General features: G+C 40.4%; 2 protein-coding genes across 6 annotated transcripts in view; both read left to right on the top strand.

Moving 5' to 3' along the window:
• The window catches only part of CFAP69 (cilia and flagella associated protein 69), a 53903-nt gene extending 39191 nt beyond the window's left edge, over positions 1-14712 (top strand). For all 3 annotated transcript variants that reach the window (XM_018075620.2, XM_018075619.2, XM_018075618.2), the window contains 9 exons: positions 3152-3345; positions 3439-3530; positions 4625-4769; positions 7267-7340; positions 8279-8331; positions 11074-11181; positions 11708-11785; positions 12744-12867; positions 13620-14712. In XM_018075620.2, coding sequence (XP_017931109.2) covers positions 3152-3345; positions 3439-3530; positions 4625-4769; positions 7267-7340; positions 8279-8331; positions 11074-11181; positions 11708-11785; positions 12744-12867; positions 13620-13840 — 1089 coding nt within the window. In that variant the 3' untranslated portion in view covers positions 13841-14712. The remainder of the gene's footprint in view (positions 1-3151; positions 3346-3438; positions 3531-4624; positions 4770-7266; positions 7341-8278; positions 8332-11073; positions 11182-11707; positions 11786-12743; positions 12868-13619) is intronic.
• A 1599-nt stretch (positions 14713-16311) lies between these two features.
• On the top strand, positions 16312-25100 carry CLDN12 (claudin 12). 3 transcript variants are annotated; one of them, XM_029961915.1, is made up of 4 exons: positions 16865-16901; positions 19021-19090; positions 21147-21444; positions 24259-25100. In XM_029961915.1, exons 3-4 carry the CDS (start codon positions 21168-21170, stop codon positions 24324-24326), a joined length of 345 nt encoding a protein of 114 aa, XP_029817775.1. In that variant the 5' UTR covers positions 16865-16901; positions 19021-19090; positions 21147-21167; the 3' UTR covers positions 24327-25100. The 3 variants fall into 3 exon arrangements, with proteins under 3 accessions (XP_017931317.1, XP_029817776.1, XP_029817775.1); XM_018075828.2 differs by lacking the exon at positions 16865-16901 and adding an exon at positions 16312-16365 and having other exon boundaries at positions 19023-19090; positions 21147-25100; XM_029961916.1 differs by having other exon boundaries at positions 16834-16901; positions 21147-25100.
• The last annotated feature ends 1145 nt before the right edge of the window (positions 25101-26245 follow it).

Raw genomic sequence — 26245 nt, 5'->3', positions numbered from 1 at the left:
TTTCATCCTTCATGTTTACCTTCCTGATATATTTATAGACAGCACTTGTGTCTCCTCTCTGATTTTGTTTTATTGAAGTAAACAAGCTGAGCCATCCTAAAATCTGTTCTTATGAAAGACTCTTAAGCTCTCTGGTGATGCACCTAACTTTCTTCTATCTCTCTGTCACTTCAACCTTAGCTCAGCTATAGAACAATTGATTGGACATTTTCACAGTACCCCAAATGAGATTTCACCAGGGCCTTAAACAATGACATTAATACCTCCCTACTTTAAATGAAATACATCTCCTGATATACATCTCCTCCCTTGTCATGGTTTAATCCCAGCCAACAACTAAGCACCACACAGCCGCTCCCTCACTCCCCCACCAGCAGGATGGAGGAGAGAATCAGAAGGGTAAAAGTCAGAAAACTTTTGGGTTGAGATAAAGACAGTTTAATAGAGAAAGCAAAAGCCATGTACACAAGCAAAGCAAAACAAGGAATTCATTCATCACTTCCCATGGGTAGGTGGGTGTTCAGCCATCTCCAGGAATGCAGGGCTCAGTCACTCATAACAGTTACTTGTGAAGACAAACACAGTCACTCCAAATGTTCCCACCCCTTTCTTCTTCCCCCAGCTTTTATTACTGATAATGATGCCACATAGTATGGGATATCCCTTTGATCAGTTGGGGTCAGCTGTCCCGGCTGTGTCCCCTCCAAACTCCTTGTGCACCCCCAACCCACTCTGGTAGGGTGGGGTGAGGAGCAGAAGAAAAGGCCTTAGCTATGTGTAAGCACTGCTCAGCAATTGCTAAAACATCTCTGAATTATTAACACTGTTTTCAGCATGAATCCAAAACACAGTCCCATCTTAGCCACTGTGAAGAAAATTAACTCTATTGCAGCCAAACCAGCACATTTCTGTAATTAGGGTGATTCCTAAGCATATCTCGTTTTGAGATTTCATGAGTATGCTCTTGCTGATTTTATCAGGACTACAAAAAATATCAAATAAGACATCCTATAACAAACCCTTTAAGGCTTATATTTTCCTTTTCAACTTTATTTGTGGCTATCTCACTTCACAATTTCTCTCCTAACCCCCATATTCTCGTTCCTTCCCAGGTGATACTGTATCAAATGTTTTAGAGTATTAATATAGCAAATATAAGTTTTTCCAAAGCTTTGCAATGAGATTGAGACCAGGTTTTAAGATCTGTGGTTGGCCAGGTCACTTTTCTTCTTTTCAAAGATAAGCAATTACAGTCCAAGTTTAGCCCGTCTCACTTCAAAGACTTAACAGAGAGAGATGGGGATCCACAGGCAGCCACTCATGATGTAGCTTGTCCTCTGGAGACAGCTGTCACCAGAGAGTACCAAAGTTTCAGCCAACAAGCCCTGAGCTGGGACCCCTCAGTTAAATGCCTCAAGGACAAGGCCAGACCCATGTTTGCTATTTTCCAGTCATAAGATTCTTAACAGATCAGTTCAAAACACTTACCGCTGGATTTTACATATTACCTGTTTCAGAACTGCAAATGAAGTCCCCATGATCTGAAAGCACGATACAGGAGTTTTGCATTTTTTTTGCTGCTGTAATAAATTCTTTTCTGCCATTGACATTGTGATAAACAAAGTCTCGAGTTTCTATAAGTTTCAAATAATAGTTTGTTATATGGTAAAAGCAAGCAGCCGGCTGGGTGACAGAAATGGGACCAGTTTCCCAAATCTGCACACCTCTACTACAGGGTACATTTAGTATTTATCTTAGCTACTTCATGCATATTAATTATATCATATACATATACATTCTACAGGTTTTTGCTAAGTATTTAATATATGGGTTTTCTTACAGCTAAAGCTAAAAGGGTTGTCTCTACAACCAGTCATAATTCATGCATTCTTGGACGAACAGGCGCCTAAAGATTTAAAGTTCTACTATATTTTATTCTTAGGATAGTAAGGAGGTTTTAGGCCTCTTGACCTTGTAAGGGTCTGTTTTATTTCTTTATGGGGGTGTAATTCAGTTTTACAATCTGTTTGTTTTATTTTGATATAATCACCCATTTGTTTCACAAATCACAATTATTTATATATCACAACATGATCCATCTTGCCTTGCGCCTTGGGGTGAAACTGCTTTGATACTGAGGAAAGGCTTACATTGAATTTGGGGGACTTGACTTAGGCTAGACAACAGCCACATCGTCTCCTACTCTTCCATTTATATCCCTGAAAGATTTTCTGCTCTAAGTATTCCATAACAGTAGGATGCAAGCATGTCCAATGAGCAGAAATTAAAAGCATTTTGAGCTGGAAACAGAGGATGTAGTTTGTTAAAAATAACATGGAGCGCAGAAAAAAGCAGGTCAAGTAACAAGAAACAGAGCGCAAAGCTCGCTGAACGTTTTACGGCGCTGCGGCGGGGACAGCTCGGTCCCCTCCACTCCGGCGGCTCGAAGCGCCGCCTGGCCTCGTCGGCCGGGCCGGCATTGGAGGCGGCGGCTGGGCCGGGCCGATGCCGCGCACTGCGCACCCGCGCGGGCCGGGTCTCGCTCCCCGAGCGCACGGGAGCTCCCTCACTCCCGCCCTTCAGGCCCTGTCCCGTCCTCGCAGCCCGCGGGCGCCCGGGCTGACTCCCGCCATGGTGCGGTCGGCGCCGGCAGTGCTGCGCGCAAGGTCAGTGCTGCGGGAGGTCAGTGCGGCCGCCGAGACACTGGCGGGGACGTGCCGCCTGGCGGGGCTACGGGCGGCGGGGAGGGCTGTCCCTCTCGCCGGGGCCTCCTGCGGGAGTTCACGTGTCCCGGGCCGCGCAGCCCTGGCCTTGGCTCGCGGCGGGACCCTCCCGCGCTGCCGGGGGCGCCTCGCAGGGGGCCGGCGGTGCCGGAGACCGGGTTATGGTGCCCGCGGTGATGCCCCACGCGTGTCTCGGGCCCGGGGGCTCGCCCGTCCCGCCCCGCTGCCCGGCGCCATGCGGGCCGCGAGTGTCGCTGCCGGGGAAGATAGATCAAACACTCACTAAATAATATTTTGGAGTTTTACGCGCCTGCTTTCTGGACTGTCATTTATTGCCATCAGAGTTCTGTCCAAGCCGTTTTACACACGTTTTTGTAAAGCAAAATATGAACAGAACATAATACTGATACTGAAACTTGCTTTGTTAGTATGGCAACTTCATAGACGATTTGCGGGTCTATGTGAGAGGAGGAACTGGTGGAATGGGTCACCCTCGTCTGGGAGGGGAAGGAGGAAGAGGTGGTGATGTCTGGTTTGTCGCCCAAGAAAGAATGACCTTAAAGGGCATTAAGGAGAAATATCCCCACAAGCGATTTGTAGCTGGAACAGGAGCCAACAGCAGGTAAGAGTCAGGTTGATGAAAGCTGTTACACACAACTTTTCCAGAAAGCAAAATGTCAGCTTAAGTTACTAAGCCTGATTTAATTTCTCCCAGTGTTAGAGCTCTAAAAGGCGAAAAAGGAAAAGATCGTGAAGTTCATGTGCCTCCTGGAATTTCACTGGTTACTGATGATGGCAAGCAGATTGGTAAGAACATTTGCTTTATTTTAATGTATCTAATATTTGTCACATTTATTGATAACATTAGCAGATTTCTAACACTCTGATGTTTTAAGGTTAAACATTTCTCAAAATAGGTTTGTGTTTTTCTTTGTTTGGACAAAGAGTTGATAAACAAATGCACTGTAGAAATTGTTGGGAAAGCAAGGACCCCTTCCAGAAATTGGCAGTAGTTAGTTTGTATCACTAAATGCAACAGAAAGAAAATTGCTTTGCAAAGAAGTGTTAAAGGCTGGGAGCCAGTGATCCTCCACAGAACCATTCTAGACCTTACATAATTTATGTCTCCAAAAACCCAGGTAAGTGTCCCTATAACTTTACTGAATTATTACAGTGCTTAAGAGACAAAGATCCTTGCTGAATGTCAATATTTCAGGTTACTTAAAATACATAACTGTTTTTTACTCTTTCTTTTAAAGAGTGGTGCTCGGTAGTAACCAGGAAGATCAGTTTCAATACAGTGTTCCTGAAATAGCTCTCAATGGTTCCTTTGCCGTTTTTCAGAGTTTCTCTTCTCACACTGTTTAGAATTCAAACTAAATTCATAAATTACCCTGATTTGGATGTTTAGCTAAAAGTGTGTGGCAAGAATTGTTTATGATGTAGGCATGTCAGTGTCTAAAGGTATCCAAATGTTGCCTTTTTTTTTAATTTTAATTATTCTGACCCTAAGGGAAATATCAAAGCCTGCATCTTAATGAAAAAATACAGCAAACTCTTCAGACATTGTGTAGCCACATCTCTATCAATGCAGATTTTTTGTGGTATTCTTGAATTCAAATATTAGAGGCTTCAGAACCACCACCACCGTCTTGGCCATACTTTGCCTGCCTGTACCTAGCACTTTCCTTGAGGTGATAAACTGTATGACAGAGGGTAATGCTGGGGTGTGATTGCTTTCATTTGTTTCCAAAGAGGGAGAAAACACCATGACCTTGAGGGCGAAATTCTTGCAAGGAACCATACAGAAAATTTTCTTGTAATCAGAGACATTTAAGTGGTAAATCACAACTAAACTACTGCACGGGATTGTGCTTTTTCACTACTGAATTTATTTTCAGGAGAGCTTAATGCAGCAGGAGAGAGATTCTTAGCAGCTCGTGGAGGTCTTGGAGGCTCTTTGGCCACAAACTTTTTGCCTTGCAAAGGTCAGAAGCGAATTATTCATCTTGATTTGAAACTTATAGCAGATGTTGGCTTAGTTGGGTAAGTACTGTAGTTTGATATTAGAAAAAAAAAATAAATTTCAAATGTGATTTCAAAGGAATTTGAGAGTTTGGAGGATGAACATTATTGTACATTTGCATTGTCACTTAAATTATTTGCAGTTTGCAAAAATCAGATTGAATTTAATTTTAAAATTTGTGAAGTATTGGTTATGCTTTTGTGGAAGAAGAGCTTAATGAATCAGGGTAATATATAATTAGTAATATAATTGCATTTAGCAATTGCAATGATTATCAAAATACTATTAGCTAATGTTTATGAAGTAAGTAGGAGGTGCAAAACAGAGCCAAGAGCACTATCTGTATTGCATGCTTGACTTCATGGTGCTGGCACAAGTGGATCCTTTCAGTAGTAGTTTTAAAGAGAGTTCCAAAGGCTGTGTTGCCTACTCTCCCCAATAAACAGCTTGGAATGTTGGAAGAAAGTGATTACAAACTAGAATAGTAGGACTTGCTTTTCAATGTTGCTGCTTTGTAGCAACACAGATAGATATATTTTTATTTGACGAAAGCTTTCAACAAACTACAGTTGTAAAAGTATTGGTCTACTCACCATCTGCTACACATAGGTCGGCTCCATGGTCCTTATTAATAAAAACCATAGGAAACATGAAATAACAAGGAGTTTGAGTGGAAGTAGTCTTATTGGTATATACCAGTAAAGAATGGAAAGATGCTTGAAGACAGCATGGTTTTCTAGCTGTGTTGTTCTTTTTTCTTATTAGAAATAATTTGGTTAATATAAAATTTATCTAAAGTTGTGTAATTTTTGAGTGGTCTTCAGGAATTACGGAATTTTTTTCTTGGTTTAAAGTGTGTGAAAGTATAGGAGTTCTATGACACTGATACTTCTTTAATCTTGCATTTTGGCTTGTATTTTAGCTGACAGTTTTCCTTCAAAATGGATTTAAAAAATCATTATCAGTCAATTAGAGGAGCATATAATTTTCTTGTTGAGAATATGAATCAGCCTCTGATAGTTTGTGGCTGTACTTTGATCTCTTTGTGGTTGTTGCTTTTACTTTTTTGCAAGTGGTTTGCTATTAGATCAGGTAAAAACAACATGTGGACTTGAGAGAGGCCCATCAGGTTTGAGTACACGTTGTGATGTGTTAGTCTAGGTTGCAATTTAAACTTCAAAGAACATATTGTACCTCAGTGGAACCAAAATGCTCACTTGAGGAGATGACCAGAGTAACCTTCCGGAATGTCTTTTAAGCACCTTCCATCATCAGAGTGCATTACAACTACCCTCAGTAGTTTCCCTGTTATAACAAGAGTCATTAGGTTGCTTTCTTTTTTTTAAGACAGATTTGTGTACAACCCCTTTATAAAGGCCCTTAATGTAAATCAGTCTTGTTAACAGGACATGGTTCTGCATGTTCAAATGGAGAGTGTTAGGGTTTTCTGTGGGACACATGCCTTTGTATCTTGTGACCAACATTCAGTTGCCTATAGACACAGTGTTCTTTGATCACTGTTGCCCTGAAATAGTGTGATGAACATCTGTCTGTGAATTTGACTGGAACACAAGTCTTGTGTCGTCTTTCTGGAGGAGGTGCGAAGAATGTGGTCTATCCTTTGATGTCAGCATTAACTTAAAGTTTGACATAGATGAAGGCTGTTGTGTCTTTTACAGCTCAGGTTAATCTTTAAAACAAGTGTGTGCTACAATTTCAGTTTTAACTTGGGTTTCCATTTCAGTGGGGAGATGTATTCTGTGAAGAAGCTTTTGTAAAAAGTAGCTTATCCCTAAAGGAATATTTTTGTTGTGATGTGCAAGTATAGCTATGCCTTGTCAACAACAGTCAGGTCTGCACAGATGAGCTCCAAAATCTTCACTGGTGTTCTTTTTAGTTTACCTGGTAACAAAGCAGGTTAGTGCTAATTTCAGGATCCCTCATACAACTTTGATGCCCTAAAAGCATACACAAACTTGGCGTGTCTGTGTCTATGTACACAAAGTCCCTCTCTCTCTCACAGAGTTGGTTTGCTTTGCTATATTAGCTAAACTGTAGCATAGATATCATTGGTACTTAAATTGGAGGATTTCATGAACCATGTTTTGTATGCCAAAAGACTGTAAGTCCAGCTGATAAGATGTTCTTGCATGACAGGTTTTAGAATGTAAGCATAATTTACAAAATTAGCTATAGCACATGAAGACTGAATTCCAGTAGACCTGGATGGTCATCCTGTATTTCTGTCCAAATGACTTTGAAAGATTTACCTTAAATCTATTATACGTGTACTTATGTAACTCACCTGCCTCCATTCTTGGGAAGTATTGTTGGATTTAGAAAAATTAATCTGGTTTGATTTCAAAAAATAAATCCTATTGATCTGGGTAGTAAATGAGTGCAAAAATGAACTGATAGCATTGAATTTCAATAAGATAATGTAGTGCATTTGGAAATAAAGTATGCAGGAATCACATACTTGTTAATTCAGTGTATAAATCTCAACTTCCTTTCTAGGTTTCCAAATGCAGGAAAATCATCCTTGTTAAGCAAGATTTCTCATGCCAAACCTGAGATTGCAAGTTATCCATGTAAGTTGATACTCTTATTTTTAGAGCAGTAATATTTCACGAAAGCAAGAAGTCTTTTCTCTGACTTGGTCTGCAGGTTTATAATAAAGAATAGGAGATAACCATGTTGCCTGATTTTTAATTACATTAAATACTTCAAAATGATACTTGCTGTTTCAGTGTCTAGTTCTTTTAACCACCTCAGAATTTCAAGTGTACACCCTCATAGTATTTCAACCTGTGAATACAGAGTCTATTTATTTTCATCTCAGCTCATTTTATTCCATATGAGATGCACCATCTCTATGGTGTCTAATATCCTCAGTCTATTGAATATGTACTGTCAGGTTCCTTTGCATATACATCTTGTATGCTTTGGAATTAGCTGCCACCTGTTTTTGCAACAGAGAAGATTTTGATTTTGAATCTATCCACTGAAAAAAGAACAGAGAATTTTTATTATTTTTCTATTGGTAAATTAGGATTAGTTGTCTGATCTTCATTAATTAAAAAGCAAGGGTGCAAGTACTGCTAATTTTTACCGACCTTCTTGCACCACTCCTGATTCTCTACAGCCTTTTTCTCAGTTTGAAGACTCCTATCTCACTTTGCCTTTCATTATTTTTCCCTGTTTAGAAGCTATTCTGTCATCTGGATAATAATTTTTGTGTCTGAGACTTCTCTAGCTTCACTGTTCCCTTTTGGGATGATGTAACAGAACTGCAGAGAGAGACAAGGTTTGGTGAACCAGTGGGTTTTTTGAGTGTTCTATTTTTTTTCTCTCTCGTTTTACGCTTTCCTTATTCCTTTTCCTTTTTTAATTTTTTGCTACTGAACATTTGTTTTTTAAATATAGTGACAAAGTCCTACAACATTTAAATGTTTTGTAACATAAACATTTTTTTAAACATTAAAACCAGTTTTGTTTTCTTCCCTTTGTCTTTTTTCCCTTGTCACAGTTACAACAGTACAGCCTGAACTAGGAAAGATCATGTATGCAGATTATAAGCAGGTTGGTATGAAAGTTCACTCTGATTGTTTGTTAAAGTTATATATAATGATTAGTTATGTTAATTAACATAATTTCAGAAAGAGAATGAAAACTTATAGTTATTTTTATATGTGTTTCTATAATTGTACATATCAAGTACAATTACATGGACATAACAAAGGTTTTGGAAAAAGTACTATTTCATGAAGTAATAAGAAGAAAGCTTTATAGCCAAATACAGTAATATGACACAGAACTGATTTCAAGTCACTTTAGTCAATGGCTTCTCATTTTCCCTTGCCTCCTTTCTGTGGTTCTAATCCTGCTTTATAATCTTAGAGGCCTGAAATTGTTTATGGAATTGAGAATGCTGTGTCTTAGTATACTATTACTAAATTCAGGACTTTGAAAAAATTACTGTTTCAGAGACTAGCCTGTTTATTTAGAAGCAGCAAATTTTCTGCAAGTTGAGAGCTCTGGACTGAATGAGTCATTTTCAGAATGGATTGTAAATAGTGCTAGATTTGTCCAATAGCTGCAAATCTACAGTAGTAAATGATGGGATTTTGTGAATATAACCCAGCTATGATAACTTCCTGTTATGGTTTTCTAGGTTGACTAATCTAAGTTTCTTTTGTAGTTTGTTTTTTGCATTTGTGTTTTTTGTTGGTTGGGGGGTTGATTGTTTTTAATAAAAAACTAAAATAGTGTGACATGATAGTGATTGCCTTAACAGCCAGGATAGTGCACTACCTGAGAGGTGAGGTACCTGGGTCTAGTTCCTTTTGTGGTAGGCTGGAGAAGGACTGCTGGAGCTACTGCCCTACCACCTTAATTTTTGTAAACTGTGTTCCACCCAGCTTCTTCAGATAAAGTTGTCAGATAACTGTGTGGTGCCTGGAATCCTTTCTGCAGTATCTGCTTGGGGGAGAAACCAATGCTAAAAAGTTAAACTCTTAGATTTTGGACCCCAACTTCATATAAGGTTACAACAAACATTTTCATTCTTCAAGCTTGAATCTTCTTTGATGTGCTTTTATGTCATTTTTGAAGTGTATGATACATGCAGCACTGGAGTCATCACTTCCAAGATAAAAGGCAAATGCATGAAAGGGTTTCAGATGAGTTAACCAGAAAAGTATACCCCTCAGATGTGAATCAATAATCTTAGGGGGATTCAGTAGCTGATGCTTGAAACTTTCATTTAACAAACTTCAACAAAACTGTGTATTAAAGGAAGTAAGTCTAGTTTGTCAGATTTGCCCTTAGACATATTGCATCTCTACAGGCAAATTTTTTTGTATTAATTTTTTCTACTAGTTTAGGGTAGCTTATCCTAGAAAGCTGTACTGCAAATACATGGGATTTTTCATAGCCTTTTTAAAAAACTGTCTTCCATGAATGAGGACCTCTTTTTCTTGCTGGTCTATCTTTCTCCAGCAAGAGATCTACTTGCACTCCTGGCTTTTTGTTTGAAGTCTGTTTCTTGTCATAGACAATGACACTTTTTGTTGGCTATTTTTCCGGTTCCTGGTATTTATACTACAGTGTTGGGTGCTATATAGGAACTATATGGACAAAATATCTCTTTTCTAAAGTCAAGGGAACTAGTGGTTGTGATCACAGGGAACATCTGTGAGTAAGAGGAAGTACTCTCAGCATTGCAACTGCTAAAGTCAAAACAACATAAGCAACATAATTAGGAGCAATACTTGAGGCATCTTTCCTGTATCACTCAAGGAACAATGACTCATTATTTTTTCCTACAGAACATTGATATTTTTAAAGAAATATGTAGGAATTTGCTTATTTTATCTTAGTACATTATAAAGAAGTAAATCCATGCGAGTTACCTGGTGCTGTCCATCAGAAAAGACACAAAAGTAGAGGATCTGAGTATGATTTTGGTTTAAGGTCTTAGTACCAGATCATGAAAACTAGCAGAAGCATTTTCATTTTCTGCCAGAATATCTGAGTCACCTTCTGCAATAGGTAGCACACCTATTGTATGCTGTCTTTGGGCATTGTTTAATTGAATCCAGTTGCTGTCTAAATGGGTATTAGATTTGAAGACCCTACTTTTGCTCTTCTGTACTTCAGTATCTGTCTTAGCTTTCTGTGACTTACTGAGTAGCTGTTTGGTGGGTTTTATTATTCTGCTCTTTTTTGGTCTGTCTCAGCTCTTCTTTACAACTGTGTACAACCCTCTCAACCAGCAGAGAAAATGATAAGATCCCTGTCCTTTGGAGCAGTCTTTGCTGGGCTCTAGTTGGAAGCTGACTGACTAATCAAAATCTTACTTGAACTGAAGGTCAGAAGTCAAATTCTTGTAGCTTTCATGCTCAGGGGAACAAGGTTAAGTGGGTTTGTATTTGGAGTAATGATCCTCTGTAGCCACAAGGAACAGACTTTGTTTTCCAGTGACAGTTTGAATTCTATACAAATGTGATAACCTAATCTTCTTGCCTTTCGGAGTCTGTTTTATTCTCAAGGAATAGCTAAATTTTGCAAGACCTGCTGAGGTATTATTACCCTCTGTTTTCTACTTTGCACACAGCTATAAATAAATAGATGGGGGAAACACAAAGAGCACAGGTCTGTGTAATAGCAGCATGTTGTTTGATCTGCTTCTGATGATAGTTGAAGCAGCCAATACGTATTGCTTTACGTTTTGTTTATTTAAAATGATAATTGCTGTTGATAGTTTGAAATCCCTGGTTTTGCTTGTTGGAAATATTTTGTTTGAAACTTTTGTTTTCCTAGATTTCAGTAGCTGATCTCCCAGGGCTGATTGAAGGTGCACATGTGAACAGAGGAATGGGCCACAAATTCCTCAAACATATAGAAAGAACCAAACAGCTGCTTTTAGTTGTAAGTTAAATAAAATATACAATTTATTAAAATCAAAGGCAGTGCAGTAAATAAAAGGCATCTTAATTGCAATGTAGTTGGAATTTAGGATATCATTTGTAATTTGCATGTTTTATGATAGATATAGCTGTAATACTGCTTACAGAATGGAACACTCAAACAACTGATGATAAATTAAATCTTTAAATACAATTTGTTGTGGAAAATTGCCAATTAATTTAGATCATGGAAGTGTTCCAAGCATAATTAAAGCATGGAGCGATTTTTTTCTCTCTTTTTTTTTTTTCCTATAAGATCCCCTTAAGAGGTTTGAAAAAAAACACCTTTGAGAAACACTGTATCAGAACTAACCAGTTTGTGTTTCCAGTGTCTATGATGTTAGTTTGGTGTATAGTTGCCCTCTGTTATTTGCCCAGGAATGAAGGCCTGTACATGGACATTCCACTGCAAAGTAGTTGATGGAGAGTACCTTGATACTGTAACATAATTTAATACCACAAAGCTTATTTTTGTGTAACTTTTTCAGGTTGATATTTCTGGATTTCAGCTGTCTCTTAAGACTCAGTTCAGAACAGCCTTTGAAACTATATTGCTTCTAACAAAGGTAAGTTCTCATTTTCCAGTTTGACAGTTGTTGAGCCAAGAAAATGGCTCAGTTTTGATCAAGAAACTTTCAAATGTTAGTGTGTCTTCTGGATTTATAATGTAAGGCCAGTTAACAAACTCATGATTTTCCAAAATCATGAAGTCTTTATTTTTACCTGTCCAGGTGAAACTGCTCCAGTTTATGTTGGGCACAACATAATTAATAATAAAATTCCTTAATCTGCGCAGCATATGGGATATTTCTTACAGTCAAGTAAAGGTAATAAGACACATCATTTTCAGTTCCCCAGTCTGGTATCATTTTAGGAAGCAGAAGTACATGTGTGTAGTTAAATACTTGCCTTGATACCCTGACTGCACAGCCTAAGAGGGGTGAGACATCAGGCCCCAGCTTTGCAAACTTTCACTGTTTCCATCTCTTAACTATGCTTCTGATTAAAATAATACATATCATGTAATGTCAGATTCATCTCTGTGTGACTTAAGTTGATGAATCTTCTGAATTTCAGCTATTGCTGTTTATTTTTAGTTTATTCATGATTGTGATTTTCTGATATTAATTGAAGTCCATTAAAATGCTTAAGAATCAGAAAACTTTCCCAAGAATTTTCTTATACATTTTATAGGTCTGAAGTTTTTCTGAAATTGATTTTGTGCTTGTGGGTATCAGAAAAAAAAACAAAAACAAAAACTATCCTTTTAATAAGAGGCTGTTTCAGAATGAGCTAGCCTGTTTACCTGAAATCTGTCTTTGAGCAAAAAAATGACTGAATCACTTATTCTCTTCTATCAGACTGCTTTAGTATATCAGCCGTGAGCACCCAAGTCAGTCTCACAGCTGTCTAGGCATGAAAGGCTATTTAGGCAATTAAACAAATGAGAGAGGACATGTAAAATTGAAGTAGCACTTTTTAAACTACAAATACTTATTAAGGTGAATTTTCTTTTGTTTTAAGGAACTGGAGCTGTACAAAGAGGAACTTGTAACAAAGCCCGCACTTCTCGCTGTTAATAAAATGGATTTGCCTTGTGCAAAGGATAACTTGAATGAACTTATGTCACAACTACAGAATCCTCAGGGTAAATGAAATTTCAACAATAACCTTTGACAGAAGTAGCATTAAGATTTCACTGGGTAACTCTGCATTGGCAAGGAGTTGTTTGAAAGTGAAATCAGCTAGTAAATTTATTATATGAACATATATTTTAAAATCACTTCCTGCATTTAGAGCTCTGTGTATACTCATTGGTAGTTGTATTGGTTTCACTGCTGGGGAAGGATTTTAATAAACTGGAGATATCCTAGACAATGTTTCCCAACTATGAGATGGGAGAGTAAGTTTCCAGTTTAGGTGTCTTGAATAAGAGTAACCTGCATCGAAGGTCCCCTTACAGACACTGACATATATACAATTATATATGTATATACACATGAAAATTCTGCGCAGGTCTGTGTAGATTTACTTTAGTTTTGCAATTTCACTGGAGTGAATTGCTTTCTATTTTCTGGAGTGTGTAAGAACCAGAAAGGCTGAACACTACTGATCTCCCATATTCTACAACTTGGGAATTCTTTGTACTCATTGGAAGTGTATAGTGTCTTCTCATGACAGCGTTAAGGATAGTATAACTGCTATGATACTTCTTGTCTTCTGAGACTTTCGCTATTTTTTAAAAGACTAATTAAACAAATAATATGTGTTTACTAATTGCAGTTATGTTTATTACTATGATTTATTAAAGTTTATTTTCTATATCTAATGAGATTTTATGGGCTTTGTAGTGATACAGAATTTGGGGATTGTACTAACTCTTTCAATATGATTTTTCAGACTTCTTACACTTACTAGAGGAAGAAATGATTCCTGCAAATACACTTGAATTCAAAGAGGTAATTCCTGTATCTACATATACTGGAGAAGGAATTGAGGAACTAAAAGCATATATAAGAAAATCCATAGATGAGGAAGCAGAGCGGGAGAATGAAGAATATCGGAAAAAGAAACTACTACTTTTACAAACTTCCCAAGAAGAAAAAATGAATAGAAGATAGAATTCTTGGAGGGATCCAACACCTTTTAATATTTTTACTATGTACATGAAGCTGTTGCTATGCAGGCCTTCTATTTATTTGATCTCTCTACCATCACTGCAGAGTTCCCTGCTCCCTCCCATTTGTTCCTTAGGCACTTGGGTAGAGTACTTGGGGAAAAGGGCAAGTTTTTTTGATTTATGTTGGCTACCTATTCAACAGAGTAAAGACCAAAGTTTGTGCAACTCAAAGCACAGCTCAACAACTGGAATATTTTTTGCCAAATGAGATGAATGGAGGGAACATAACCTTCATAGGTAGCAAAGGAGCAAGTTCAACCACTCTGCATCTTTGGCCATAGGCATCAGAAACACAAAGGGAAATTTCTCATGGAGAAATTTACCAGGGTCTGGTGTTCCTAAGGTGAACAGTAGCACAGTTCTGCTACTGTGACAGGCATTGAATTGTAGGGGTTTTGTTGTTTTTAAGAATTTAAAGAAAAACACAAATAAATGGCTGCAAGGAAATTACTTGTAGAAGCACGAAAAGCAAGGCCGATGTGTAATGTTGGAGGGGTTTTTGACACCTGCTGGTGCCTACTGTAGTCCTCTTAATTGTAAAAATCCTGATTCCAAATTTCCAGGCTTTATATGTGATTCCTTCCTTTTATGGAGTCGTTGGGTATATGTTACTTTTTGGTGAAGAAAATGATTGCTTTTAAACAGATCTATACATATTGGGGAATAGTTAATATTCTAGATTTTGTATTACAAAAGGCACACTTACATTTTAATTTTTTTTAAAAAATATAATTCCTTTATTGTCAAGGTGTTTTCTACTTCAAAGCTATTAAATGGATAGCAAAGCAAAATAAGACTGAATACATCAAAGGCTTCTTAGTTTGGTCTCCTGTTTTGTAAGTATGTGTATCAAACCCTGCTTCTCTAAATTTTGTTAAAACAGTCACTGGGAAGAAAGGTATGGTTTCTCATACATTTCCTTTATCTTTGTTATTGGTTCCTGTTCTGATTTTCCTCTAGTTTTACTGTGTTTGGGGCTAATATGTTTTCACCAAAGCTAAGTGTAGGCTGTCAATTTTTAATACTCCATTTCACAGACTCACAGATTCAAGGTGGAAAAGACTTTGAGATCGAGTCCAAGCTATGACCCAACACCACCATGTCAACTAGACCATGGCACTGAGTGCCACGTGCAGTCTTTCCTTCAACACTTCCAGGGATGGTGACTCCACTACCTCCCTGGGCAGTCCATTCCAATGTTTAATAACCCCTTCTGTAAAGAATTTCCTCCTCATTCCAAACCAAACTTCCCTGGTGCAGTTTAAGACTGTCCTCTTGTCTTACTGCTAGTTGCCTGGGATAAGAATCCAGCCGCCACCTGGGACATCCAGCCATGCTGGAGAGAGTGCTTCAGCCTGTCCAGCCTGCTGTAGCTAAGGAATTGAGTCAGCCCCATATGGATTTGGGGTCTGTTTTGTGTCCTCCCTGCCAGGAAGTCTGGGAGGGCACTGGTTAAGTGCTGCCAGAAGGGCCTGGAAGACAAGAAAGTCCTGCCAAAACCCTGTGCCAGCTGGGTGTGGGGGCAATGTCCTGCTGCAACGAGAGGCCTGATCTGGGTCAGTCATCACAGGGGAGCTTGAAGTTACTCTGTTTAGGAGCATTTACCTAGGGAGATAAAACTTGCCAGCTGAGGGCTCTGCAGGCTGGGAGATGCTGATGCAATGGGATAAAACAAAGGAGAAAGCAGTAGTGTAACATTTATTGTGATACTCCGGCACAGGTTGCCCTGAGAAGCTGTGGCTGCCCCATCCCTAGAAGTAGTCAAGGCCAGGTCGGGCAGGGCTTGGAGCAATATGGTCTATTGGTGATTCTGTCAGAGAAGTGGTGGATTCATCATCCCTGAAAGTGTTCAAAAAATGTGTGGATGTGTCATATGGAGGCATAGTTTAGTGGTGGGCTTGGCGGTGCTGGGGGAACGGTTGGACCTGATGGTCTCAGTGGTCTTTTCCAGTTTTAGTGATTGCATGATTCCATGCTGCGGCTGTCCTCTGTTGACGTGAATCGAAGCGCTCCTGGGTAGAGGAAAGGCTGCAGCGTGTCCCTCCTGCAGCCTTGGCTAACAAGCCCCGCCCCAGTGGGGCTCCTGGGACCTGGAAGTGAAAATGAAAGTGAAACTGTGGGCATTGGCAGGAGACGGGGCAGCATGGAAGCATCACTTGGAAAAAGCACACCGGGCAACAGGCTGGGATGTGCTTGGATGTTGCCCAGAGAAAGATCCCTGTGCTGCAAGATGCTCCCACAGCTACCCCTCTAGGCGCTCTCATCCCTGATTCCAGCATGTGTTTGCACTGAAAATGCCACAAATTGCTCCAGCTGCTCCTCACAGCAGCCACCTGCAAGAGCGCAGACATCAGTGCACGTTGGCTTTGGCTGCCCTCTGGCAGAGAAGTCCCCGTGAGGTCTTTGGGGCAGGGGACGGGCACCACCCTTGCCAGGACTCGGGGTGACGGCAAGTTCCTTGTCGAGGTGAGTGTGATGGCAGGAGCTGCCTCGCCGAGCTGCCTCCCACCTCTGCCCTGTCGCAGCCGCAGCTGCTCTCTTACTCGAAAATAACTTTTTTTTTTTGTCAGACTTCGTGAACACTGGTGTTAATCTCGCACGTAACCAAGGGAGTGGGCGTGTGTTTAAAAAAAAGAACCAGCTTGGCTTGAACGCCGCTGGCCGCTTTGGGCAGTAGCAGAGTGCCGTAGTCAGGTTCCTCTGACTGCGGACAGCTGGCGTATTGGAAGAATACGTTTTAAAGTCCCGGCTGTCTCGGCCAGGAGCCGGAAAGCTGCCTCCTTTCCCGCTCACAAGCGCACAGACGCGGGCGGTCGCTGAGGGGCCGCCCCGGGCCGTCCCTCGGGGGCCGCCGGGAGTTGTGGTGCCGGGCCGGGCCCGCTGCGGCGGCGCGGCCGCTCCGCCCCACAACGCCCGCGCGGCCGCGGCCTCCCCAGAGCCCGGGCGGGAGCGGCGGCCTCGGGGCCGGGCAGCGGCCATGGAGCCTCGGCTGGGCGGCGGGAAGTGAGCGGCGACCCGGGGGAAGCTGCCCGGGGCCCCCGGCCCGGGTGATCCCGATCCCTGCGGCCCTTCCCGGTTCCCCTCTGCGAGTCCGGCATCGCAGTGCAGCAGGTTCCGAGCGCTCCCGCGGGCGGGGGTCGAGGGTGCTCTTCGGGCGGAATCCGTGTGTTCTGTTTCTGCTCTTTCCAAATCAGTTGATAAAATAATTACCCGTGTTCCAGGTTTTTCTTGGAAGTCCTAATCTATGAGCTAGGATCGTTAGTTCTAACCCAGTATATCTGGATTTAATTTTAAAAGGAGTTTTGTAGAATTGGAACTGCGTGATTGATTTCCAGAAATAAAAAAAAAAAACACCCAAATGAGTAGTGGCACTGGCTCTGAAGCAGTTTCTTGCGGTTGCCTTGAAACAGGAGAGCTGTTGGCCTTTACTTTTTGGTGGCCAGTTATCCAAAACTCATAATAAACCTTAAACTGCTAATGCTGTTGTGGATAGTTAGAGAATCCATTTGCTTATAAATTGTGTTTATCAATTATACTGTGACCTGTCTTCTACAGGGCTTTACAGAACTGCAGTGGCTCCGGGACCATGGTCTTCTCAAGGCCATGCAAGGGAATGCACCACCAGTGTTAGACAATAAAGTCAGATGGACTAAACAGACAGAGGAAAAAAACTTAATGTCTACAGAATTGGGTATTGTGGAATATTTACATAGCTGCTCTGTATCTGTTTATTACAACAGCTGGTGGCCACAGGTTTCATCATTTAATGGGAGGGACTACTGAGCTAGGCACAGCTCTCGTTCACAGCTTTGTTTGCCTGTACTAATTTTCCACTTAATTACGGTTGTTATGGTTGTTTATGGGCGTGAACCTGCTGAGGGAAGTCTGTGTGTTTATCTTGGCTTTAGTGCCTGGGAAGTGCTCAGAGAGCTTGAAAATTAGTCAGTAATGTTAGTGAACAAAGCTGCTGCTCCAAGCTGTGCAGTAATACTTTTCTTTTTTTGAGATCCAAACTTAAAAAGAAAAAAGGACATGTTGTCTCCACATGCAGTGGAACGTGATGATGCAGTTAGTTTGCCCTAACTGCTACTTGTAGCAGTCTTGATGGACCTGGTAGTGGGAATCCGAAGGGATGCTTAATCTGATGGTGTGTGCATTTTCAGTGTATTATATGCCATAGCAATCCATGTTGGAGAGCTTCAGATTTGGAGATCCACTTTCTCAATGAAAAAATTGGGATGCATGAGTGTGTGCTGTGAGGTCTCATTCTTGGCTAGATAGTTTGATAGCAGAATTTCTTTGGTGTTGCATCCCAGGAGCCTATGTGTATATGAATTTTATAATATTTCATGTTTTGATATAGATAATTTAGAATAAATTCTGTCCTTGTACATGTTAGTCCAGCAAACTCACCTTTAGGTTGTAGCATTTAACAGTCACATCATGACACACTTGTAGGTCTGACTCTGTCCAGTGGAAAAGTGATTTTACTATTATGACCTGCATAGTTGCTTTTGGGACTCAGATATGGGGGTAAAGAGAATCCACAAGAGGATCCTTTCTCTTCCTCTGGGAAAGCTGGACAGCCATTGAAACGGCATCATCTGTATTTCCTGTCTTTCTCATGTTTCCTTGAAATCTTTGTGTAGAAGCCAGGAAGGAATAGAGAACCACAAGTTTATAAACAATTTAGAGCCTGTGTTTTGTTTTCTGACACTAAATGATGATTGCACCTCTTCCTCCCTGCTGGTTAAGCACAGCCTTGAACCTAACATCTGAAATAATCATTCAGTGTGATTTTACATGGATTTTTTTGCTAGAAACATAAAATTTAGAGTGTGAACATCTCTGTTCCTCAGAACACTCATAAGAAAGGGAGTTTTATGATCCTTTCTTATCTGTTGAGACAAGTAGGTAGAAAAGAAGCTCTGGGGAAAAAAAGGAAGAAAAATAAAGTAGTTTGAGTTTTGTTTTTTAAATAAGAGGGAATTGTAGAAAGACAATGGTGTTGACCTCATGCAAACATGTCTGATATTCCTAATCTCTCAATTGCAGTGAAAACACTGTTGCTGAAATTGCATGAGACAAATGTGATGCTGACTCTTTTTTGTTCTGTTTCTTAGATGCAGTAAGACCCTTTTTTCTACTTCTAAAAGTTGCTAAGTTTTCTCTTGATTTGGACACGCTGCTGGTAAGTACTGGATCCATTTAAGACAACATCTGTTTTGTTACTGTCTTAATCAGGGATCTGTAAATGTAGCTATAATTATAGCCAGCAGTATTTGCAAGATGGGACAAGTCTCCCCTGATGCGGGGATCATAGATAACTTACTTATTTGCAGTAATTTACTATTGTAAATGAATTTTCAGAAGCAGTGGGTTTCTGAAGCTGGTCAGTCATGTGTTAATTCCAACTGCTTCTCATAGAGCTTTGTCTTGGAGAATGCCCTATCTGCAGGGCATTCCTACCTGGAAGTTTTATCCAGGTAAAGGCAGGCTCTTTATGAAAAAGCAAAAGTATCAAACTTGAGGAGAACAAAATTTGATGCTATATTTACCCCTCAAGCTCATTTGTTATAAGTTCCATTTTCTTGCAAGTTGATTGTGTTGACCTTACTGAAGCTGAGGTTATGCATAATATTAAATCAATTATGGTGGCAGTAAGTCTGAGGTCCCCCTACCCAGGGGTTATCCTGTTAATGACCCACTATCTGAAAAGGCTACTGCCATGAGAACAGTAGGTTGTCCACACTCAGCTACTCTTAGCAACAACATAATGCCATCTTTTTGATGAATAAGGTACATTTTTAGCATAAATGTTGTTGTCATTGTTTCTTTTCACCGGTGCTTCTAAAGAAGAGTATGATCAGCACTTAAATGGTGCCCACACTCCTTTGCAATCCTTCAGGGTTAGATGGTATAACATAAATGACTAATATTTTCTTACTACACAAATTGTGCTAGCTATCTATATGGCTTGCTTTTAGTCTGTTTCCAGTATACATGGGAATTCCTTATCTGAAAACTGGAACTCCCTGGCCATTTGATGTTTGCAGATGTAGAAGGAGAGCGGGGGATCAGATCCAGGTTTCTCTTTGGTTGCAGCCATGTCTGTAACCTTTCTGCAATACAGATACTCAGTTACTTGTATATGTGTTAGGTAAAACTTCTGGTACCTAAAGTGTTTTATGACTTTAGACAAATATGCACATTGCAGTATAATGATTTGGAAGAGATTTCAGGAGGAGTTTGTAACAATTTGCAAAGTATCTGGTCATTTTTAGGTACTATAATTCTTAGTGTCCAGCTTCAAGAACACACTAGGGTGAATGCTCAGTGCCTTCTTTAAAGTGTCTTGAGCATGCAGAGAAGGGATAACTCTAGTCTTTTCTTTCTTTAGTTTTCTTTGTTGTTTGTTTGGTTTTTAAAGACCCATCATTGAGACTGTTTCCCAGGAGCTCTGCAGGCAAGGGGCGATACCAGGGACACAGACAGTCATATTGAAATGAAAGCAGTATTCTTCAACACTAGGTCTGAAAAGGAAAATGTGAAAGGTGAAAAGTTGCCTGCTTTCTGTAATTGTGTGCTTGCACAGTTGGTTTTGAAAGGCAAAAGTAGTGTGGAAGAACTGTCAGTTGCTTTTAAAAAATTCCTAGTAAATTACTCAACAGAGCCTCCACCACTAGCTCCCAGCTCTCTCAGCAGTTTGGCCTATATAAAATGTGTATAGCTGCCTACATATGCATTCCATGCCAGTCTAATGATGTGGCTTTTAGGCAACTCCCTTTTACTCACATGACAGCGTGGTAGAACTGAACATAGAGTGTGATACTACATCTGGGCTGAAGAGAGGGAGCTGCCAGCTGAGGACAGGTGAACTTAAATCAGGCTCACTCAGTGATACACCTTCTTCTCCTGGACTCTGTGACAAAGTCCGTGCAGTGACACAGAGTGAAAGGCTGTGTAGACTCACACAATGAAATGTGTTCCTTTTTTATCTTGAACACAGTGAATTTAGCAGTCTGTCAGATGAGCAGTCACAACAGTGTGAAATAATCTGATGTTTCATTAAAGCGTGAATGTGGTAGTGTTACTGCTGTCTTAAGTGTGTCAGACAAAGAAGGTGCCACAGAGTTAGTGCCTACCAGCTGCCATGTAAATTTATTACATTAGTCAACTATAGTTAGGCCTGTGTCCATAAACTTTCACTTACTGATTTTCTTTTATATTTTTCTTTTTAATTGCAGGAAAAACTTCTGTGGGCAAACATGGGCTGCCGGGATGTTCATGCAGCGACTGTACTGGCCTTCCTCAGTGGAACAGCCTCAGTAGCCGGACTCCTTGCAGCAGTTCTGCTCCCAAACTGGAGGCAAATGAGACTGTACACATACAACAAGAATGAGAGGAATGTGACCGTTTACACTGGACTCTGGATTAAGTGTGCTCGCTTTGATGGGAGCAGAGACTGTGTGATCTATGACCCACAGTGGTACACTGCTGTCGATCAGCTGGATTTGCGTGTTCTGCAGTTTGCCCTTCCTCTGAGTATGTTTACTGCTGTCTCAGCTCTGTTTCTCTGCATGATTGGCATGTGTAACACAGCCTTTGTATCCACCGTGCCAAACGTCAAATTGGCCAAATGCCTTGTGAACAGTGCAGGCTGCCATCTCGTGGCTGGCCTCTTGTTCTTGCTTGCCTGTGCCATTTGTCTCACTCCGTCCATCTGGGTCATTTTTTATAACAATTATCTGAACAGAAAATATGAGCCTGTCTTTAGCTTTGACATCTCTGTGTTTATTGCCATTGCCAGCGCTGGTGGTCTGTTTTTCACCTCCATCCTGTTGTTCCTGTGGTACTGTGCATGCAAAAGCCTCCCTTCCCCATTCTGGCAGCCCCTCTATTCCCACGCCCCCAGTATGCACAGCTATGCCTCGCAGCCCTACTCCGCACGCTCCCGCCTCTCTACTGTAGAACTTGACATTCCTGTTGTGACACATTCATCTTAAGGAGACAAAGTCTTGGAAGCTGAGCTCTTGTGCTCATTCAAACCATGAAAATTGCAGACTTGATTCTCTCCGCTGCCCTGCACTGAGCATAATCCTTTGTAAGGTCAAGTTTCCCAGGGCGCAAAGCAACGGAGATCCACATTCAGCAAGTTCATTGCTGTTCTGGTCTGTTTGTTACTTCTTGAACAACTTGGGTTTTGGGGGTTTTTGGTTTGTTTTATTTTTTTTAACTCTCAGCTCATTACAGACAAAATTGCTGCTAATGCTGGGACAGTACACTAACAACAGTATCTGTCCGTTGTTTTGCTTACTGACATCAAAGCAGGTTTGAACCCCTTAGATATTTGATAAGCTATTACTAGATGCTGATCCTGTTGTAAGACCCTTGCACCCACGTATTATCCAGATGCAGGCAGTGGAACTGAGTGCAGGAGATTCACTGAGTTTCCTGTTCATCTAGACACACATATTTTATGATGTGATATGTGAAAAGGGTATTTGGCAGACTAATTCAGTTCTGTGCACTGTTCTTTGTTTTTCACTGCACACACTAAAAGCTACTCGCTTAGGAACTTCTCTAGCAGAATTAATGCCAAATTACCCTTTATTTTCAAAGTAGCCATCAGAAGGAATAAAACTGATTTAACTAAGAATGTTGTTTTGTGCTGTAATAGCATTTTGTGAATTACTGGAGGCTAGAAGTTTTTTGCGAATTTTATTTCTAGTCTCTTTTACTAAGTTAGCAAATTCATTAGATCTATTTTGTGATTAAAACAAAAACCACTAGTATTTAAGAATTCTGTTTAGAAGCTTGAATGTTTTATTTGAAAGCCTTCTTAAAAATGGATTTTCAAGTAGGATATAAAGTGTTCAGTTCTGGAGAGAAATGTCACACTACAAAACAGATTAGGAAAGCCATGAAGAATTCTGAAGGCTATGGGAGATTTTTTTGGAACACTGTACACAAGCTATAACAACATCTCTCTAGGAAGGGGATTATATCCCTGGGGAGATATTTTTTAATCTAGATTTTTTTTAAAAAAAAATGTATATACAAGTAGCAATGAGCTTGTGTGTTTTTCAGAGTTGATCTTTATGGTTGTTGGACTTTTCACACCATTGCTATTTAATTAGTGATTAAGGCTTAACCTTTTCAGCCTTGTTCTTCAACACCTTTCAAATTAAGCTATTTTGAAATCCAGTTATTTCCTCTGCTGCCACCTCTCAACTGCAGAAAGTTTCCCATTCCTATTTTCTGTAAGATGAGGTTTTGAATAACTTGTGAGCTTCACCTTGTAGCTCTACAAGGATGAGGAAGGACTGTAAATTCCCAGCCTGGGATGTCTTTAAATCACTTTTTTCATTCTAAAATGCAGAGTGGCAGGTGAGCCCTAACAATCATAGCTCTTCAATGTGGGCTTTGAAATTACTTGGAAATTTGATGACAGTGAGTTGAAGAGTGCTATAATTAAGGCAAGTATTTGATTCTTTCATATTTTGGCAAATTGAGATCTTATGTTTAAGATGTCATCCCAGTAAGGAAAGTTGTTTTGATTGGTGGCATTCTGGAGCTTAGTGGATATTTGCATTTCATTAATTCCAGAATAAATTTGCTTTTCTAAAAAAAATCAAGTTCTTTAATTCCAGTTCTGAAAAATCATCCAAGCTCCTGAAAATCAGTTAGTTTCCTCTTCTAGGTATTAGAAGTGGGAACAAATACTGTGCTGGGCAAATCTTGTTCTGTTAAATAACTATGTTAAGAGGAATCATTGTGATTTAGCTGATAGACATTGGACTTCAGTGGATTGAGGGAGGAAGCCGATCTCTGTCATAAATTCTCAGCAGTCAGTGAAACAACAGTCCTTCCCTGCAGAGTGCTTCATTAAATTGCAGTCTAAGGAATTAACACTGTAGATGATAAAGAATATTTAAAGAGATAGGCCTCTAAAGTTACTTGAGTTTAATACCTTCTTAAGTTTACAAGGTATGACAGTATGAAGTATCTTTTTTCTTTTGTATAATGATGTGCAAGACAGCTTTTTTTCTTCAAAACTGAGCTTTGCTTTACTGTTACTCTGGTTGCCCAGCCATAGATGCTGTTGCTGTTTTAGCTGCCCATGTCCTTGGATGCTTTGTAAGATCAAAGCAAGGGGGCCACTGGTTTATGATTTCACATCAGCTTGTCTCCCCGTCACTTCAGTGTCTTTTCTTCTTTGTGCCTTGCTTAAGTTATGAGTTGGTCAGTAAATGTTACTTTATAGTCAGTGTCTGATACACTTTTTGAACTTGAATTTACAAAGCATTTTGATCGTTTTGGAGAGATGATCAATAGATTTCTTGGCTATTTTAAAAGGAGCTGAATCTTCAGCATCTCCAGAACAAGAATGGCATCCTGGCAAAGTGTTTTCTACAAGAATGTAAGTAAGTGCAGCCAGTGTTGTTTTCTGTGCACTTTAATAGCAGATGTCTCTGACAGCTCTTTTGTATTCCGACTTTGGTTTTTATGCACAAAACTTTCAATGAGTATTTGCTGCTGCCTAAGCTGATAACTTGTTGCTTTGAAAATTGTGTCTTTCCAAAAGTCTGAGATGAATGAGTTACGAAAAGCGGAGATCCAGAAGTTATTGGATTCCAGTGTAGGTCCCATCAAAAAGACTGTTGCATCATGTTGTATCACCAAAGCACGGCTGAGTTTCTTTCAACAGTGCTGTTAATGTTTCTACTGGATCCCAAGTGAAGCTATCTGGAAGTGCTGTGCTGTATTTCCTTTGTTACAGAAAGAGGTGGCCAACCTGTGACACTTGAGTCAGCTTTTCTCTTGCTAAGGTTGCCATGGTGCCCAGCTCCAGGGTTGGGAAATGACAGGCCTTCCTGTTTTGAAGAAAACAACACATGTATCCTGCATGTGTCTGCCAGGGAACAAACAGCCTCTGGGGAGCAGTTAGCACCCCTGCCTTTGATCATCTGCACCTTCCTGAGCACTCTGCTGAGTGCAGGACAAGCACTCTTGGTCTTGAACACAGATTTTAATTTGTGGCTCATGCAGTCAAAGGTTGGGTGCTCTGGGATTACAGGAACCTGTATTCTTTCAAGTAATTCCCGTCCAACTTCTTAAATTGTGTTTAGTTACAGTGTTGGTTCTTTTTATGTGAAACAGAAGATATGTATTTTTAATAAAACAGTCTCATACAGATGCAGTTTATGTTGATTAATTTTGTGGTAAACAGTAACTACTAGAATACGAAAGACTTTACCTGTTTTGATAATGATCACCAGACCATTTCAGGTGCCTTAACAGGTTTAAAATGTTGTGCATACTGCATTTTAACTCCCTAATTTTATAGGACTCCTTTAAACAAAACAAAATAATTTTAAGAAGCACCAAAAAACCCAAACAAACCCTTCTGAAAGCTTGACTGATATATGTAATTTCACTCTATTGTAAGCTAGTCCTAAGAAGTTCTAGCATCCCTTTCCCCTTTAAAAGGACGAGATTGATTTCCCTTAGGCTAGAGGATTCCCTTTCTCTGCCTGTGGCCAGAGTGTGGTCTGGCGGGCAGGATATGGCCCAGCCCCACAGAGAGCCAGAGTATCAGTGTGGCAGAGCAAAGAGCACAGTCCTCACTTTGTGCCCATAGCCCCATCTCTCCCTGTGTCAATTCTGCCACTTAACCAGTCCAGCTTGCTAACACAGCTGAAAACTTTCATGCTGGGATAAGATTTCCATGGACTGGTGAGATTTGTGTTGTGTTAGTGTCACATGAGGGGGATTGTGGCATAAGCCATCTTCCCGCCCTCCCCTTTGCTGTGCCGGCTGTGCTGTCAGCTGGAGAAGATGCTACTGCCTGGACACATGAAAGTTGTTTGGACATTCCAGAGACTTGCAACAGTCTGGAGCAGCGGTGATGGTTCATGATGCTTCACTCCTCTTGTGTGCTGCTTCTGGCAACTGCAGCTCAGCAGCACTACAGTGACTCAGTACTGAGCCTTTCCACACTGTAATGGGGCAAAGTACAAACCCTTTAAGTGTTAGAAATGCTGATGCCATCGTGCAAGTTCACAAAACCTGAATTTATGCAGAATGGAGTGAGGCTTGCTGGTAATTCCTCTGGATTTCTAGTCTTCAACCTGGCATTCTAGGAAGCTGGGTTTTTATCTGCTTAGGGAAGTATGGTTATATGAGTTCTCATGGAGTTGGCACAGTATAAAGCAGTTGTCAGTACCACAACTCACTTGAGGGGGTGGAAAAATGATTTTATAGTCTTCTTCATTTCCTCCTTTGCTGTCCCTTTCAGACAGGCCTCCTATCTCTACGAGCTGGTATAAACTTAGGGTCTAGT

This window comes from Manacus vitellinus, unplaced genomic scaffold, assembly GCF_001715985.3.
Source record: "Manacus vitellinus isolate BGI_N305 unplaced genomic scaffold, ASM171598v3 scaffold_3_pilon, whole genome shotgun sequence".
NCBI lineage: Eukaryota > Metazoa > Chordata > Aves > Passeriformes > Pipridae > Manacus > Manacus vitellinus.
This window is presented reverse-complemented; position numbering and strand designations above follow the sequence as displayed.